Source organism: Lissotriton vulgaris, chromosome 7 (assembly GCF_964263255.1).
Source record: "Lissotriton vulgaris chromosome 7, aLisVul1.2, whole genome shotgun sequence".
In the NCBI taxonomy this organism is placed as follows: domain Eukaryota; kingdom Metazoa; phylum Chordata; class Amphibia; order Caudata; family Salamandridae; genus Lissotriton; species Lissotriton vulgaris.
The window spans coordinates 1,650,928,843-1,650,947,047 of NC_141695.1; the positions used below are offsets into that span (position 1 = coordinate 1,650,928,843).

Sequence of the window (18,205 nt, forward strand, 5' to 3'; positions counted from 1 at the left end):
GGACATGTACTTTTAAGTTTTACATGTCCTGGCAGTGAAAAACTCCTAAATTTGATTTTACTACTGTGAAGCCTGCCTCACCCAGAAGATAACATTTCCTGATCTGCAAGAGTTGTCTCCCCAGGTCCTGGACTTTTGGCTGCTATTAGTTGAGCTCCTCCTATGAAATCTTTAAGTTTTGAACTGGACATTGAGAAGGTACCTTTTCTATCGCGGTTGGTCTGAACTTGTGACTTTGAACCAGTCTAGTACGACCAGATACTATCAGTTAGCGTTCCCTGCTTCTTGGTATCATTTTTTACTTAAACCTCTGAAATTGCATAGCTCCAGTTCTACAGATTGGATTTTTGTCATTCTGGCCTCATTTTAGTTATTACATTTGTCTTTACTTAACACAGTAACTCTAAGTTAAACCTGATTATTTTTGTGCCAAGCTATCAAAGGGTCAAGCACAGGTTAATTTGGGGACTTTTGTGGTTTACCATGAAAAGGACTCTGGTTGTTGATTGATAAGGGTTTTCACCTCCCTCTATCAAAAACTCAATTTCTTACAATACCCAATTATATGAGATGTTGTTAACATTCATAATGAGAAGTTAGATTTCAGAGACATAAAAGTATTTTTCAGCTACCTCTCAGTGGCATACCTTGTATCTATTAGAAAATGCACACCTGAGTGACATTGACAGTTCCTTTTTCTGTAAAGGTAGAGCCTTGTTACATTTTGTGTGACCATGCAAAATGAATGAAAACATATTCAATTTGAAAAAGGAATATTCTAAAATCGAACTCAAATTTCAGTGGTGCATAATCATAAAAAAGAAAATACTATTTTTAAATAGTTGTTGGTGTACCTATGCAAGCTATGAAATTGTGGTTACGGTACAGAAATGCTGCTATGGTTGCTGGTAGTATTGTTTGACCAACAAAGCAGCTACACTGACAGAGGGAGCTAAGAAATTTAACCACATGATATTAATGCTCATCAAATTACATTCGCATCTTATTAAACCAAGAATAGTTTTCAAGAGGGGCGTGGCTAGCAGCCGATCATGGCGGCAGCATAAGGGACAAGCTCCGCAGCTGAAGCGGCCTCTTCGTCTATCCGACACATAATCCGGCACAATTTTCAAGCCCTATAGGAAGGTACCAGAGCCAAGGACCGGGTGGTGTAAGCAGCGACAAGCGGCGTTACAATCCGACGTCTGGAGACCGAGAAACGTCGTGGCTGCCGTTTGGCCTACTCCGACCTCCTGAGTCGGGGTCTCCCCTGGTTGAGTGGCCCAGCAGGAAGTGCAGGCGGACCTGAGAAGCTGGACCGGAAGTGCCCGCAGACCGCGCAGGACGGCAGAACGAGGGCCTCCCGGACAGTCAGACGAGGCGAAGCACGCAGGCCACAGGGTTGTGGCGGACGATAGCGTTATCGCCAGGGCCCCGCCCATCCCCGTTATCGAATCGGCGGCTCTAAGTGTGAAGTATCCTGTTACGGCGAGGAGCATCCGCCATTTTCTAGAACGGGGAAGGTGCTGCGCACTTGGTGAATACCGGCACTCTTTGCCCTACGGAACACCCCATCGAGGCTTGAGCACAATACATTTGGTTTGGGTGGTGCGACCACACCGCTCCGGACACCCTGGAGCGGAGAGGCACGAGGAGCACGAAATCCAGCGGTATGGCGGGGAAAGGTCCCAAGGGCGGCGCCACACAGACCCGCATCGAACGGTACACCTCCGATAAGCCAACTACCTCCCCGGTAACGGGGAAAGATCCGGGAGGCAAGACGGCTGACAACCCGGGAGGTAAGAAGGCAACACTGGACGATGTAATGCATGCGCTGGCTCAACTACAGACGACAGTGGATGCGATTTCCACGGATGTCACCTTGCTCAGAGCAGACCTCCACAAAATGTCGGAGAAGGTTAAGAACATGGAGGTGGTTACGAAATCCCTAGTGGAGGACGTCTCCGAACTTCAACGGGAAATGGGGAAGATGGCACAAGACAATAAACTGCTCCGGGAGAAACTTGATGAACAGGAAGGGCGTTCGAGGCGGAACAACATCCGTCTTATTGGGGTACCGGAATCGGAAGGGATTAAAGCCATGGACCTATTTGTGGAGAGCCTGATCACGGACCAACTTAAGCCGAAAGGCTTGTCAACCTTTTTCTCCGTTGAAAGAGCCCATCGAGTACCGGGAGGCCAACCAAAGCCAGGGGCAACTCCGCGGCCCATTGTAGCCCGTTTATTTAACTTCCGCGACCGGGACGCCATTTTGCAGGCGGCCAGGACTTCTCCTCCTATTAAGATACAGAACGCTACTATCGCCATCTTCCCCGACTACACGGCGGAGGTCGCACGTCGGCGACGAACCTTCTTTGATGTTAAAAAGGAACTGAGGTCACGAGAACTACCGAACTCCATGCTCTTTCCTGCAAGACTTAGAGTGGTAGCTGAGAACAGAACGTGGTTCTTCGACAACCCGGAGACGGTACAGGAATGGTTGGAAGGATGGAGGCCGGGACAAAATCCACGACGGACAAATCGACCCAAGAAGGATCGAAATGCCGGTCAACGCCAGGGCTCCCAGGCTTCGGGAGGTGGACCAGAGAGTAGCGAATCCTTGGGGGCAGACGGCGGCCAAGAAGAGAATGAGGAACAGTGATCTTCAGACTTTAATACCTTTATAGACATTTAATGCTGCGTAAGCGCTTCCCGCCATTGGACACTGGGTGAAGGGCCTCCGAGGGTGTGAATGAGAGACTGCCGGCAGCGGAGAGTCCCTCACCCCAACGCGCAAGTACACTGTTTTGGGGATGGGGTATGCACTCTGCTCAGTTGGGGGGGCGGGCAGTTTTGAGTTCGTGCAGCAGGGGGGCAGGGAGAGGGGTGGGTAGGGGCTCGGGAAGGTTTGCAATACAGGGCCCTTTGGTCCTGCGAGTTTTTGTTCTATGCACACACATGTTTATTGGTATGTTTCATTTTTCTGGTAGCATCTTGTCTATTTGGGACAGTGAGGAATTGGAATGTTGGAAGGAGTCACATCTACCCTACACTTATCTCCGTACGCCACCTCGCTTACGGCGAGAGGGCCTCATGGTTGTTCACCACTTTTCTCATGACCGGAATAGATAACCATACCACACCGACCCCATTGCATGTCATGTCATGGAACGTCAGAGGTCTAGGGGACAAGATCAAGAGGGGTCTGGTGCTACAGGGGATTAGAAGACAGGGGCCTGCCCTAGTTCTCTTGCAGGAGACACACCTGACGGGGGCGGCCACGAAGGCTCTAGATAGGCGAGGTTATCATATGACAGTGCATGCGGAATTTACTTCAGGGTCCCGTGGCACGGGTATTTTGCAGAAGAAATCCTCCCAATTTATAGTGAAATCAACAGCAGTCGATGAGCAAGGCCGCTTCGCGGCAGTCCATGGCCAGTGGGAGGGGAAATTGTTAAATGTAGTTTCCATGTATATACCGCCGGCACTACACTCGGTGGCCCTGCCGGACATTGGCAAATTCTTGCTGGATCTCCCTGACGGGGACTTGCTTATAGGTGGGGACTTCAATATGACACTCACAGACACCCTCGACCGATTCCCCTCCCAAACTCACACGGATGGTCCCAGCAGGTTACAAACTTTTCTAGACGCACAGGGTTTGGTGGACATATGGCGTACACTACACCCAGGTCAGCAGCAATATTCCTATTACTCGGCCACCCACAATAGTCTTTCAAGGATCGACTACTTTTTCACATTGGGCAACGGACATCTTACCGTGGCCGAGGCAGGCATACAGCCGAGGGGCATCTCGGACCACTCACCGATCTCTTTGACAGTCACCACCACAGGCACTAAACGACGACGGATATTCCCGATCTTCCCGGGATATCTTAAAGTCCCACAGATAAGTAAGGACCTGAAGAAAGCGACCCGGCTTTACTTTGAGGAGAACCGGTCCTCGGTTGACTCCCCCTCTACAAGCGTACAAGACCGTGTTTAGGGGCCAATCCATCGCCATTATTGCGAACCACAAGAAAACACATAGGAAGGAAGCATTAGATTTGGAGTTGGGCCTCGAAAGGGCCAACACCGCACATATGGCAAGCCCATCGGAGGACACACTTCATGATTTACAGGTTCACCAGCGTCGCCTCACCGACAACTTGAGAAGAGTCACTTTGGCGGACATTGCCGCGACTCAACACAGGGTCTACGATATTGGACAAAGCTAGCAAACTCCTGGCGTGGCTGGATAAGAAGCAGGGGGGAGGGAGGAATATTCTACAGCTCACTGACTCATGTGGTGTGGTCCACACCCACCCAGGCGAAATAGTGGAGGTCCTGGCTGATCATTTTAGTGAGGTGTACACTCCTGTGACAGTGGTAGCGGAGGATGAATCTCGGGATGCCCTTGAATGTGTGCCTCTGCTGAAATTGACGGACGAGGCGTCGAAGGATATCGACGCACCCTTGACTGTCGACGAAATCCAACTGGCCATCGGCTCCCTTCATTCGGGTAAGGCTCTGGGCCCCAATGGAGTACCCATTGAGTGTGAGTGGTTTAAAACCATGTCAGACTCCCTGAGTACGCCCCTTCTTCAGATGTACGAAGAGTGTAGGTTGAAGGGAACATTACCGCCGGACCAACGGATGGCGACTATTGTAGCCATCCCGAAACCGGGTAAACCCCCCAGCAATTGCACGTCATATAGACCTATCTCCCTTCTGAACCCAGAGGCCAAAATAATAGCTAAAGTACTGGCGAACAGACTCCTGCCGTGCTTAACTCAATTGATTCCCCCAGACCAATCCGGCCTCATGCCGCATCGAAGTATGGCCCTAAACCTTCGCAGGGTACATGGGGTTGTGGCGAGGCTCTCAATGCTGCGGGAGCCGGCCGCGATCCTATCATTAGACGCCAAGATGGCGTTCGACATGGTAGAGTGGAATTACCTCTTCGCGGTGCTTGCACGTATGGGCTTTGGTCCGGTGTTTATCTCCTGGATACGTATGCTTTATAAAGACCCCATAGCCAGAGTGGTAGCTAATGGCCATATTTCTCGAACCATACATTTAGGACGTGGCACACGGCAGGGATGTCCACTTTCGCCCCTCCTTTTTGCTTTGGTTCTGGAACCGCTGGCGGTTACTATTCGTACCACGCAGCTCCTGAAGGGGATCCAATGGGATCCGCAATGGGAAGATAGAGTGTCCCTCTACGCGGACGACATGTTGATATACCTCACTGACCTGGAAGACAGCCTTCCCAACCTCCTGGCACTATGTAATTCACATGGGCGAGTTTCAGGGTACACCATCAATTGGGCAAAGTCGACAATCTTTGAGCTCAAGGGGCCACTTCCGCCACTCCCGGACTCCTGTCCGCTGGAGATAGCTCCCTCTTCTTTTAAATATTTGGGTGTCCATATTACCCGCGACGAGGCGGAGTTTACACGGCTTAATCTACAGCCTCCCTTGCTCCGACTCCGTAACGACGTGCTGCACTGGAAGGAACTCCCACTAACATTGCTGGGAAGGGCGGCGTTATTTAAAATGATGGCCCTACCGCGCTTTTTATATATTCTTGAGAACGCCCCACGCTTGATACCGGACAGCTTCCTCCAAAAGATAACGGCACAGATCACGGGCCTGCTCTGGGGGAACCGGCCAGCCAGGATCTCACACACAAAGTTGAATAGGAGTTGGTACGATGGGGGCATCGCATTGCCCAATATACGACTATAATATTGGGCGGCCCAACTTAAGATCCTTAATCAATGGATACATGCCCCGCAAGAGGATCCAGCGTTCAAGGCAGACAGGGCACAACTGGGCACGAACAGCCTGTTGGCCCCACTGTATCACCGCGGTATTGCAGCGAAACTCATGGGTCCCACGAAACACACTGTTCACCTATGGTACAAGGCGCAAGCGAAACTGAAATGGGATAGGACCATCACAAAACGTACACCTTTATGGGACACAAAGGCACTGGGACATCTGCGATGCACTAAGGGCTTTACCCAATGGGATAACATCGGGATTTCAACTGTAGGGGACCTGTGGACTAGAGAGGGGGTGGTTTCCTTTGCAACTCTTCAGGAACAGTATGAGCTGGGGGATAACAAACTATACAGATATGTACAGATTAGACATGCCCTACAGGCAGCAATCCCACCAGACACATCCCCACCTGCATCCTCTCCGCTGGAGGACCGTCTGCTCACGGACTTCTTACAGGAGGGTGCAACCTCGCTGACATACCGCAAATTGATCAATAACCTGCCTGACCCACTAGAGAAGCTGAAAGACAAATGGATGACTGATGTCGGAGACTTAGACGAGTCCGACTGGAATGCAGCCATGGCGTCTCCTTGTGAGGCAGGTATATCCTCCAGATTCCGTCTAGTGCAGTTAAAGATTCTACATAGGATTTACTACACCCGCACGACACTACACAAATTGCAAAGGGCGGAACATCCCTATTGTCTCAGGGGCTGCGGGGCAGAGGGCACGTTTATACACACGTTGTGGGACTGCCCATGTATTGTTAGTTATTGGCAGCGGGTTCTACGTACCATCGCACAGACACTTCACACCTCACTCACACTAGACCCGCAGATGTGTCTGCTGAATGTGTGGGGGCCTACTGACCTTACCTTTTACGCAAGGGCGTGGACCACGATAGGACTGGTCACGGCCAAACGAGACATAGCACAGAAATGGGGGTCGGCTGACCTCCCCACATTGGCGCAGTGGATCCGGAATATGGACATGCTCATGCTAACAGAAAGAGCAGTATACAAACTACGGGACAACCCTCGTAAATGGAACGGGGTCTGGCAGCCTTGGAATTCCTACAGGGGGGACATATGTGAGCCGCTGGATGAGGAGGATCTTGAGGGTTCTGATGATGAAGAAGAACACTGAATGGGGATCGGGGCAGGACGATGGGCAACACATATGGAGGAATGGGATGGTTATGTACTGAGGGTCTATGGCGGGGGGGTTGGGGTAGGGCTTAGGGTACGGAAAATATATGACTGGTCCCTCACATGACAACTATGATGCTAAATGCTATATCGAGTCTAACTTAACGAAATACTGCTTCATGTGTGCATTTTCTTTTTGTTAATGTTCAATGTTATACAAAAAACACAAAACGAAAATTGTAATTTTTACGGTACATTTATACGCTCCGTTCATCTGATCACTTTGATAAATGATGCTGCTACACAATCAGAAAAGGCCCGGAAACATACGTACTGTTTGATATTTACCTTGTGTCATGAGCTGGCCTCAGGAATGTAAGAATTTATGTGATTGCTGATGATGATACTATTTGATTTTTGCAACAAAAATAAAAATTAAAAAAAAAAAGAATAGTTTTCAAGACCTGGCTAAGCTACAAACTGATGATTGTAGGCTGCTCAAGAACAATGAGTAAAGTTTGCTTCAAACTTGAAACACTACAATATTTAACGGCAAACACTACAAATCAAGCATTATACTATGTTGCCTTAAAAGTGTTGAATGCCCTCTCAGTAGAAATCTGGCTATCCGCCTACCTCATGGCTTTCAGAAATGCCCTCTAAAATTCACTTCTTTAAACTGTTCTTGAGGATTCCCTCATTTCCTGTATCTGGTCCTCAGCTCTGGCATACTCCTTTCTCTTCCTTTCCCCCACCTTCCTTCTCCCACTCAGCGACATCAATTATTAAAAGACTTAAAGGCAGTTTTATATTTTGGTGTACCACCCACCGTTCTTCCACAGGGAAGGAGTAAATTACCCCATGATGGAGGGAACGTCCGCCAAATTTATAAATGACTGCCAAGAAGGCGATCATTTATAAATCACTGCCAGGAACCACTATTACGTGAGTTCCTGTCAATGCATCTCGCTATTTGGTTCAGGGCATCATCAGCATGATGCAACCCTGCATCAAACAGTATTCTTTTTTATTTTCTAAAAGAAAATCCCCAAATGGGATTTTCTTTTTGAAAATAAAAAAAGTAATGCTCCGCTCACCATGGGAGTCATCTCCCATGGCGGGGAGCATTACTTGTTTGTTACTGTCTCTCACCCTGTGACGGACAGTACAGAAATGGCTATATCTCTGCCCATCCTGATTGGTCGGGAGGGCATTTTTTTTAACGCCCTTACTCTGATGGGCCTTCAGAGAGGTGGTGAAGGAGTAGTCATCGCCATAGCCAAACTAAATATTTGCCTGCATTTAAATCGGGTGGACGGACCTTCATGTTGGTGGTAAGTATACTCCGTTGTGATGGAGTATACATACCGCCACCATTTAAATGGGACCTTTAATTCCAAATTAAGTTAATAGTGCTGTTCATTCTACATTTTACATTTAAAATAAAATACGTACAAATAATTTATAATAATATTTTACATAAAATTAATTTTACTAACTTTTTCAAGTGTAATAAACCTTCCCTACTAATTTACTATTGGAAGACTCTACAGTTGGGCGGGAGATCTCTGTATGATAAACTATAGGAAAAACAAAATAATTTATTAAACCTTTAAAAAGTTTGTAAAAATATTTTGATGTTAAATATTATCATAAATAATTTGTATATATTTATTTTAAATGTAGTACAAAAGAAAAGATTGCTAGAGCACTATTAACTTCAAGATGGACCATAAGCAAATTTTGCCTACATGGAAATTCCTCCCTATTAGAAAAATATACTTGGTATTAAATTATGTTTGCATGAAAAATACCCTACTACTCCCCATTCCTTATTCTGCAAATCACAATTAGATTTTGCCCATGTAATTGGCTGTATTTGCACACTGTCAACTCAGGGGACTATAATGCAACATTCTATCTGATGCCACCCATCTTACACTGTTATTATATGTAATCATTGTGTGGAACCCTAGTTGATGAATCACATTCCTGTGTGGAATCAAGTTCTTACTTCTGTGTAAATGATGGCTGTCATCCAGAAGCGTTTCGAGGGCCGTGGCACAGATAGCATCGCCCAAAGGAAGATGAGGATTGGCAGGACCAGGCTAATGAAGGAAGCTGAGATCATGTGGTTCAGAATTATGACAAAGTAGCAGAGCAACTCGGACTTGGAGACCATAGTGTTGTACAGAGCAAAAGCCAGCTTTATGGGCCGAGGAAGGGTCTCATAGAACCTTTCTGACTGATCAAGCTCCTCGTCCTGGAACATTCTGTAAAACATATCATAGGAAAATCTCATTAGATCACATTGATTCTCTTTTATTTTCCTTTTTTCATGGTGGTTACGCCATAGACTATCCAGCCCTTTGTTCCCAGTAATAAATTCAAATTGTAGTGGAACTGGATGGAGCATGTCATTAAAAACTGTGACATTGTCAATGCATGCATACTTACTAGCATGTTTGTAGTTAACTTTCTCTAGCTTGGTGTGGCTAGAGCTAATACTCCTTTAAATTCCCTAAAAATGACCAACATTTAAGGAACCTGATTTGGATTTTATGATAAGAATGACAGTGAGCATAATGAGAGGTACAATATTCAGATATTTTAATTGTGGGGTGTTGCTCTCCGATAATTTATCGGTTACACTTCTGGTTATATTTAACAACTATGTGTAGCATGTGATTTACCAAAATGCTAGTTAAATTCAAACATAATCAATCTGTTGTCTGAAAAAACATAGCTGCATGGTTAAGCCTTGACACAATACAACACAATTTTTCGGTGCGGATGGTAGCATCCAAAGTCGAATGTGGAGCAGGTAAAGTCTACCAGGTGCTTGCTCCAGAGCCCACCCATGACCAAGATTGAGTGATGCCCATGATGGGTTGGTAGATTATTGTGAAGGCTCTGCATTACATCACATTACATCTATAAAATTAGAGAGCCCATATCCACCAAAACTCTCAAAACTGAGTTGACAGATTGAAAAGCACCTGGAGATTGCATCTTTGCCTACCTGGCTCAAGGAATCATCTACTCGCTCCTCTTCTACACCCTGTGCAGTCCATCCACTCACACGCTACTTCATTTGCATTGAAAGAACATTCTATTCTCCCAATCCTATCAGAACTCCTTACAGCATTCCCCTAAATGGGCCTTCACTGTAGATGCTGTCTATGTCTATAACCAACATGAGCACTCCATGTCTCTCCCACCCAATTAAGGACATCTATATACCCTATAAAAGGGAATATAAAGCATGGAGTAGAGTACCGTAGCTGGGGATGGACACCAACTTTAAACTGAAAGAAGTGCAGCTAGGGTTTTGCTCCTACAGGCCATCAATGAACCTCATTCATCACATAGGTATTTCACAAACCAATTGATCCTCTCTCATTGTGGAGAAAGAAGGGAGAGGAAAGTCAGTGGAACTTTCCCAATTTTTCAAAGGCAAATTGTAAGATCTTGGGGTAATAATAATGGACGTTCTCTGTAATTCTTCAGAAACAAAGGTAAATCAAGCATATTTTTTGTTAAAATCGGGGTTCGGAAATGATAGGATCTTTTTTTTGTGATATCTGTGACTGGGTGGAAAACACTAAGGGTCTGATTTAGAAAGGTAAACTTTCACTTTTGTGTACATTTACGATTGTTTATTATTTACAAAGAGATTTACAAGTAGTGTCTTTATGAGTGCGGAATCTCCCACATAAAACAATAGGTCTTTTTCTGTATGGAGGCTTCGCACTCGTTTAGATACTACTGCTTGTTAATCCCTTTGTGAATAGCAAACAATTCTAAACTTAAACAAACCGTGAATCAGGCCCCAAGAAATTAAAAGTATAAAACCAATACAAAAAGACAGGATGCATGGGCATATAAGTTCATATTCTTGCCTATTCAGAAGCAATTCACTTGCGGTCATCATCAATGGCACTTCGCTCAGTGGTCTGCTGATGTCACTACCCCTAAAGCACTGAGGCGACTCGCAGTCATCTGTATCTGAAGAGTCATCCTCCATATTAACGGCAAGCACTGTACTGTAAGAGGGTGGAAAGTCAGTTTTGGTTTCATCTGTGGTGTTGTCCTCGGCTTCTTTATCCAGGTCTGGTCCTTGCTCATCTTCAGGCTCTTCCAGAAGTTCACTAAACTCAGAACATAACAATATCAATATTTTAAACATTACACAACACAAATTGAAATGCCCATTGGCAGTTACAAGAGATGTTATAACCAATGGTAAATGTACTAATTTAATCAACTTTATAATGATGAAAAAGCCGAGTGAACATAGCTGAAATAAATTGAAATCTGTGACCTGCAGGTTACACACAGATATCTATATTGGGTGAATTCATTGACTAGCTCACAAAGAGATACACTATGCACTTTTAAGATGGAAATTTCATATTTACAATAGTAAAAAAGTTTCCAAGACTGTTCAGTTGACTTTAACCAGAATTTTATGGTATGTATAAAACAAAAGTTAACTAACGGAATCAAACATCATCCTATGTTAATTTTGTTTTTAAAGAAATATATTTGAACACTCAGACTCCTGGCAGTCCAGAACTGAAATTTTAGGGGAAGCTTATTTGTTAGCAGGTGCAGTAGAATACTCTAAACTCACAAAAACAAGACGCTACATCCAGTTCTGTGGAGATGCAGCCAACTGAAGATGCAGCCAACTGGCAATCTCGAAAGTACCCCCCTGTAATAATGGCATTATCACATGAGGGAGAAAACGAGAGACAAGGAGAGAGAAATAGAGTAAAGAGAACAGACAGAAGTAACTGTACTCTCTTTCTCTCTCTCAATCAGAGTCTGGAAGCAAACCAACGGGTTTGTTGAAGATTGCCCTCACCCTCTAGATAGTGGCTTGCATCATCACTGTGCCGCTACATACACCCTGGTGCAGACCAACACTCAGGGTGGGGCGCTGATTATTTAGAGAAAGAAGAGCATGAAAAATAGAAAGGAGACAGTCCTCCTTAATGAGGGATCCTAAAAATGCAGAGAAAAAGAAGTATATTAAAACTGTCTAAGTGATGACCATTGTATCCATTTTATTCTAGGTCACACTTGACAGGATTAGAATTAGTTGAGGGGTGTGTGGGAGAGGTTACCACTCCAACATCCCTTCTGCTCCTACCAACAAGTTTCAGCCAATTGTTTAGGGTTCTGATCCCTCTAGAAGTGCTACATGTATCCACTTCTTAAGCTCTAGTCAGCATTCATTTATAAATAAAGAATAGTTGCAGCTTACTTGGTTCCAAATGTAGTTACACCACGGCGACCCATTGTGTCTGGGATTGACTCAGTATTGAAACTTTTGTCACAGTTTTGTGACTTCTTTCTACGACCCATTGTACAACAAATGCCAGCCTATCTCAAAGACACGAGGGAAGTGTTGAACCTTATCAACAACATGGACTTCGATCCGGACAGAGAAATTCTGATCGGACTCAACATTGAGTCGTTATATACCAATATCCCCCAGCTTGAAATGCTAAGGGTTATCGAAAACATTCTGTTCGCCAAAGAGTGGGAGTACCAAACACCAAGACCATTTATTCTTTGCCTAGCCGAACTGGCACCGACTAGGAACTTTTTTCAGCATAAAGACACCATATACTTGCAACACCATGATACTTCCATGGGAAGTTCATTTGCTCCCAGCTTGGCCCGTCTTTATGTGTCACACTTTGCGAATGAGAATGTATATTCTGAAATCAACCTGTTTCTAGACCACATTAGAGTCTGGAAATGGTACATCGATGATGTCCTGCTTATCTGGAGGGGAGATGGAACCACAGCAGAGAGGTTGTTGACCTGGCTTAACAACAGGAATCCTTTTCTGTTCTTTACCTAAACACTGACAACTGAAGCCCTTCCTTTCCTGGATCTGACTATAAAAGTATTGAATGGAAGCTGGTCAGTAATATATACCATAAACCTACTGACAGCATTTCCGAGCTTTCACCCAAAATCCTTGAGGGAGAACTTGCCCTATGGGCAATTTCTGCAGCTGAGAAGGAACTGTTCTAAGTTGGCTGCCTTTGAAAACTACAAGACAGACATTACCCGGAGCATGTGGTGAAAAGAGCCTGGAAAAGAGCAAGGAATAATCACAGGGAAGTGTTGTCGGAAACACACACATGAGAGAAGGTGGACAGAAGTATTTGTGTCACCACATTCAATACTGAAGTGAATGTATGACATTGTTCTGCATTCTGTCCATCAACTGTTGTTTTTGCATTTGTCAACCCAAGTGGGATGGGTATGCTCAGACGTGAGCCCCATGCTCTCCACACCACTGGAGTCCAGCTATCCTGGCTGAAGACGGCTGATAGCCAGAAACCGGTCCTAGGATGCTTGATTCCAGTCCAGGAAAGACATGGCTTGGCAGTTCGGGCTGGACTGTTCCCATGAGGCACAGGGTCAAGGCTGATTTGCATATGGCCATGTCTGAACTGGGGTGGTGTGGAGTGCAAAAAAACGATGGATTTAGGCCCAGATCTCTGTACTGGGGTGAATGTATCACATTGTTCTGCATTCAGTCCATCAACTGTTGTGTTTGCATTTGTCACCCCGAGTGGGATGGGTATGCTCAGACGTGAGTCCCATGCTCTCCACACCACTGGAGTCAACCTATCCTGGCTGAAGACGGCTGATATCCAGAAATCGGTCCTAGGATGCTTGATTCCGGTCCAGGAAAGACATTCTTGGCAGTTCGGGCTGGACTGTTCCCATGAGGCACAGGGTCAAGGCTGATTTGCATATGGCCATGTATGAACTGGGGTGGTGTGGAGTGCAAAACAATGATGGATTTAGGCCAAGATCTCTGAACTGGGGTGAATGTATGACATTGGTCTGCATTCTGTCCATCAACTGTTGTTTTTGCATTAACCACATTCAATACAGCATCTAATCACATCAAGAAAATAATCACCAAAAACGGGCCCATCCTGAACTCTAATGGGTTGGACCTGGAGTGCCTACTTTTTTCTTTTAAGAAAAGTGCCAGCATTAGGAACATTCTGGTACACGCACGACTGTCTGGAAAAGGCTGCAGAGAAAGACCTAACCTTACAACTATGGGAATACCACCAGTAACGGGACACTATGCATGTGGTGGCTGCAAAGCTTGCCCTCGTAAAAGGGTAGAAGTGGGGTTACCCACACCATGGGAACAACGAAACCATACCACATGTAATGTGATCTACCTCATTAAGTGCCCATACCACCTCTTACTCCTAGGGATGATGACCAGGTGAGTCAAATCAGGATCCTGGAGCATATGAGCAACATTAGATGTGGAAGGCTGACAACTAAAATTACAACCCACTTTAGTGAAATGCAACACTGGGAGAATGATCTGTAATGGACTGTTCTAGATAAACCCTAAATCCCCCTTACAACTAGGGATGTGGTCCAACACTTATTCCAAAGTGAACAAAGATGGGTTCACAGGTTGACGTGTTGTGATCAGGGACTGAATGATGCCATTCAATGGTACCACCTGAATGCCAACAGATAAAGGGGAGAAAGGGGACAGGAGCAGGACCAGGTTAGTTCCACAGATTGGTTTCCTGCCTAGTATACTTCCCCTATATGTAGAGACTATGGAGATATGGGGATTCAATATTCTAGATGCAACTGGACCTAAGATGCATAGAGAGGGAGAGTAATCTTTGTAAAGAATACAAGTCAGGTTCCCACATGGATGGGCTGGTACTTTCTCTTGAACACACGGCACATTGTGTAAGGGGACACTCACCAGTGCTCTCTAACCATACATCGAATATTTGAGCCTACTGGCATAAGCATACCCCCCCTAGGAAGTACACCCATTCTGGGGGTACCCCATAAGTTTGCCCCACACGAGCTACCGCTCTAATATGGTCGCCAGAAGTAGCTCCTTGAGACAGTGGTCAGCCATGGGCATGGAGTTCATGGGTTGTTAAAACCATACACCACAGTGTTGGGGTTTTAGGCTAAATAGGCATATGCCTGTTGCCTTGGGGATGGGGGCCACCCATTTTGGGTAAGATAATATAAGCACCTATAATATTTCCACTGATTCGCACCCATTTTAAGATGGCCACCATGCTTGGTGATTGTATGACACGCGCAGGGCCAACTTCTTTGGAATGAGTCATGTGACACCTCCAGCGAGTGTCACGAGATCCAGGATAACTTGATAAACGGAGGCTTGTGGGTATATAGCGGGACCTCCCGGAGGCATTCAGATCGTCGGCCAGCGGCAAGTGGTCCGAAGGATACGCCGGACCCTTGAAGAAGTAAGTTAAACCGGGGGTGGGAATGCTAGCCCGAGAGGGGCGCACCATTTGATTATATATTTAAACAATGATAAAATTATGGGGAATGTCTCCCTAAGTGTCAGGCCACAATTTAGCAGCGATTAGAGGCCAGACGCTAAAGCACTCGGCTTAAACATGGCCAAGGTCACCTTGGCTCAATACTCAGTATTTCTGGATCCCACATGACTAACTACGGGATCCGGTGCGATACAGAAGGACACCAAGAGGTGATGGCATGTATGGTGGTCATCCAAGGGGAAAAGCGCTGCTGCCCCTTTAATCCTATGGCGAGTAGACACCTCATACCGCATCATAGCAGATTGTAGCGAAGCATGAGTATGTACAGCTCAGGGCTTGGCAGCAATGGGTCACGAGTAATAGTGTCAACGAATGGGCAATAGTACATAGGTTCCTGATGTTACAAGGAACATATTCGTGCAATACATGACGGACCTCGGATTAAAGCCTATAGAGACATATGAAGTTGGCAATGAGCAGTACCAACAATATAATAACATGAATATGGTTCTTTATTAAGTGATCTACTTACAGAGTTTGACTACAGGGCGGTGTCCCACTCCAGCCCCGGGTTAGGAGGAATTTGAATGCAACTCGGGACATATAGACAAGTGTGGTTACTACATTTGGAATCAAGTAAGGTGAAACTATTCCTTATTTATGAATAAATGCTGACTAGAACGTAAGAAGTGGCTACATGTAGCACTTCTAGAGGAGTCAGAAACCTGACGAAGGCCACAGACCCAGTAGGGTTAAATAATTGGCTGAAGCATGTCAGTAGGAGCAGAAGGAGGGGTAACCTCTCCCACACACCCATCAACTCATAGGTGCAGCTTATTACAAATGTTTAGCTGTGTCTGAAAATGCAAAAGGATATTTTGCGGCACTGATACTTATCTAAGTCATGTCTTCTCACATAAGCAGCTACTACTGCAATGCACTTTGAGAATATTCTAGGGGCGGATTTGGGGCAGAATGTAAGGACCTTGATTATATAATGATTGTCTCTTGCAACAGACCTGCAGAACATTTGATGTTTCTGTATTATTTGAATATGGAAGTAAGCATCCTAAAGGTCTATTGCACACTTGCAATTCCTTTGCTTAAATTGCAGTAGATTTGGTGTAAGGCAGTATCTGGAATTTTCTTACTTTATCCCTTTCTGTTTTGGGGAGCCGGACCAGTTCCACAGCCTTCTTCTCCAGAAGGATGCTGAGCTCTTGTTGAAAGCTTCTATAGTTAGCACTTAGAAGACTTCTTTTGTAAAATGTCTGGAGGAGATGATGTGAACCTCGGAAAATAGCCACATTGCACATAGTTAGCACATATCTGTCTTTTGTGATGCTTTTCAACTCTGGATGTTCTAGAGCACAGTAGGAAAACATTCAGGTTAGCAAGCAGCAGCACTGATCTTGTCTGTGGGGCTTTCTATTACTCTCTGCCAACGCAGGTTGAAAGTGAACGTGAATCTTTCCCATATCTTTTTCCACTCTCCCCTTCATATAGTGAGTCCTTCAGACGCCCATCGTAGTGTCTGAGGATACTGAGGTTTTCACTTTTTCACAAATACTTAGGATCTTCTTGTTCTTTTTGGTGAGAGGCAAGGGCATCAATATTGATAAGTCTGTGGAAATACTTACAATGTTCCAGGTGTTGGGCTATCAATGTAGACAATCTGTAAAGTTGAATGTCATGAACAAGATGGTTTGTGCTACTGTTTTTTTTAATTGTGAGGTAGGATCATAGCTAGACCTCTGGTAATACGTTTTTGCTCAAAGGTGTATGTATAATCCACTTTAGTCAGCTAGTTTTATTATCAGTACCTTGTCAAGAGTGTTTATATTTACTTTATTTTTGGGAGACAAGGTTGTGTCTGACGCTTGCCCAATATGTATGATTTTTTCGGACAGTCAATGCAGATATGAACGCTTAGGGTGGAGTCAAGTTTTAGAATTTCATTGACTTGTAATATTTCCAAATTAACTAGACTTCAGTTTTCCCATAAAGTTAAGTGTTTCAATTCCTGACTTGCAGAAAAGTCAGGTCTTTTGAAATTGCAGATTCTTTAGCAGGGGTGAGTTCATGTGCAGAGAGGGCTGAAACAATTGATCTGTGATCTTGTCTTGTATGGCATTATTAGGATTCTATGGATTTCCGGTACCCATGGTTGTCTATTCCATAGGCCATGCATTGTAGGCTACAGAGTTTCCTATTCTTACCACATAGCGAGGAACCAATGTTTTCATTGTTCATTTGTTCAGCCTGTTACACATTCATGGGCTTGGCCAAATTATTTGTTGCAGAGATGTTGTGGGATTGTTCACCGCCTGTATCTGCTTGACTTTCTTTTAGTAGAGGCTACATAAGAGCCTCAAAAGTATTTATGAAAAAATGAATGGAGGAAGAGGCTTTAAGCACATACATGGGTAAGAGCAGTGTCACCACCTCTCCCACAAGAATCTTCCTGTATAGACCACAAGGTTCCAATCCTGCCAGCAGTGTCAGGCCCTACTCTCGAGCCCAAGGAAGGAAGAAGAAAAGGAAGGTAACCAGTCCTAAGCACAGTTATCTCTTCCCCTAATATGTTCTTGAAATGGTTGCCAAATGTTTGGTACTTTGCATATCTCATTGAGTTCCTTCATCCTCTTCTTATGCTCAGATACTTTTGGCAGACAAGCATACAGAGTGTATTTGCATTCAAAGAGCACTCCGGGTGGAATAGGTGTCTTGGTCACATGTCAGAAGTCACAACACTGCACTCACAAGCTTCAGGCTGCTACACTGGCTCACTTTGTGACGTGTTTCAGGAATTCAATTTGGAAGGTTATTATTTTGTACTGTGAATTACTGGAATCTTAAACTACTTTAAAACTGTCAAAGCTTGCATTATATATAGCACTTTGATACTTCTGACTCACT

The 18,205-nt window shown here is 45.0% G+C and overlaps 1 protein-coding gene across 1 annotated transcript in view; it reads right to left on the bottom strand.

The window, feature by feature from the left end:
• LOC147706209 (piezo-type mechanosensitive ion channel component 2-like) overlaps window positions 1-18,205 on the bottom strand; it is a 612,835-nt gene that overhangs the window by 173,866 nt on the left and 420,764 nt on the right. Inside the window, exons 35-36 of the mRNA XM_086929599.1 lie at window positions 10,841-11,089; window positions 8,953-9,211 (exon numbers count right to left, since the gene is read on the bottom strand). Coding sequence (XP_086785725.1) covers window positions 8,953-9,211; window positions 10,841-11,089 — 508 coding nt within the window. The remainder of the gene's footprint in view (window positions 1-8,952; window positions 9,212-10,840; window positions 11,090-18,205) is intronic.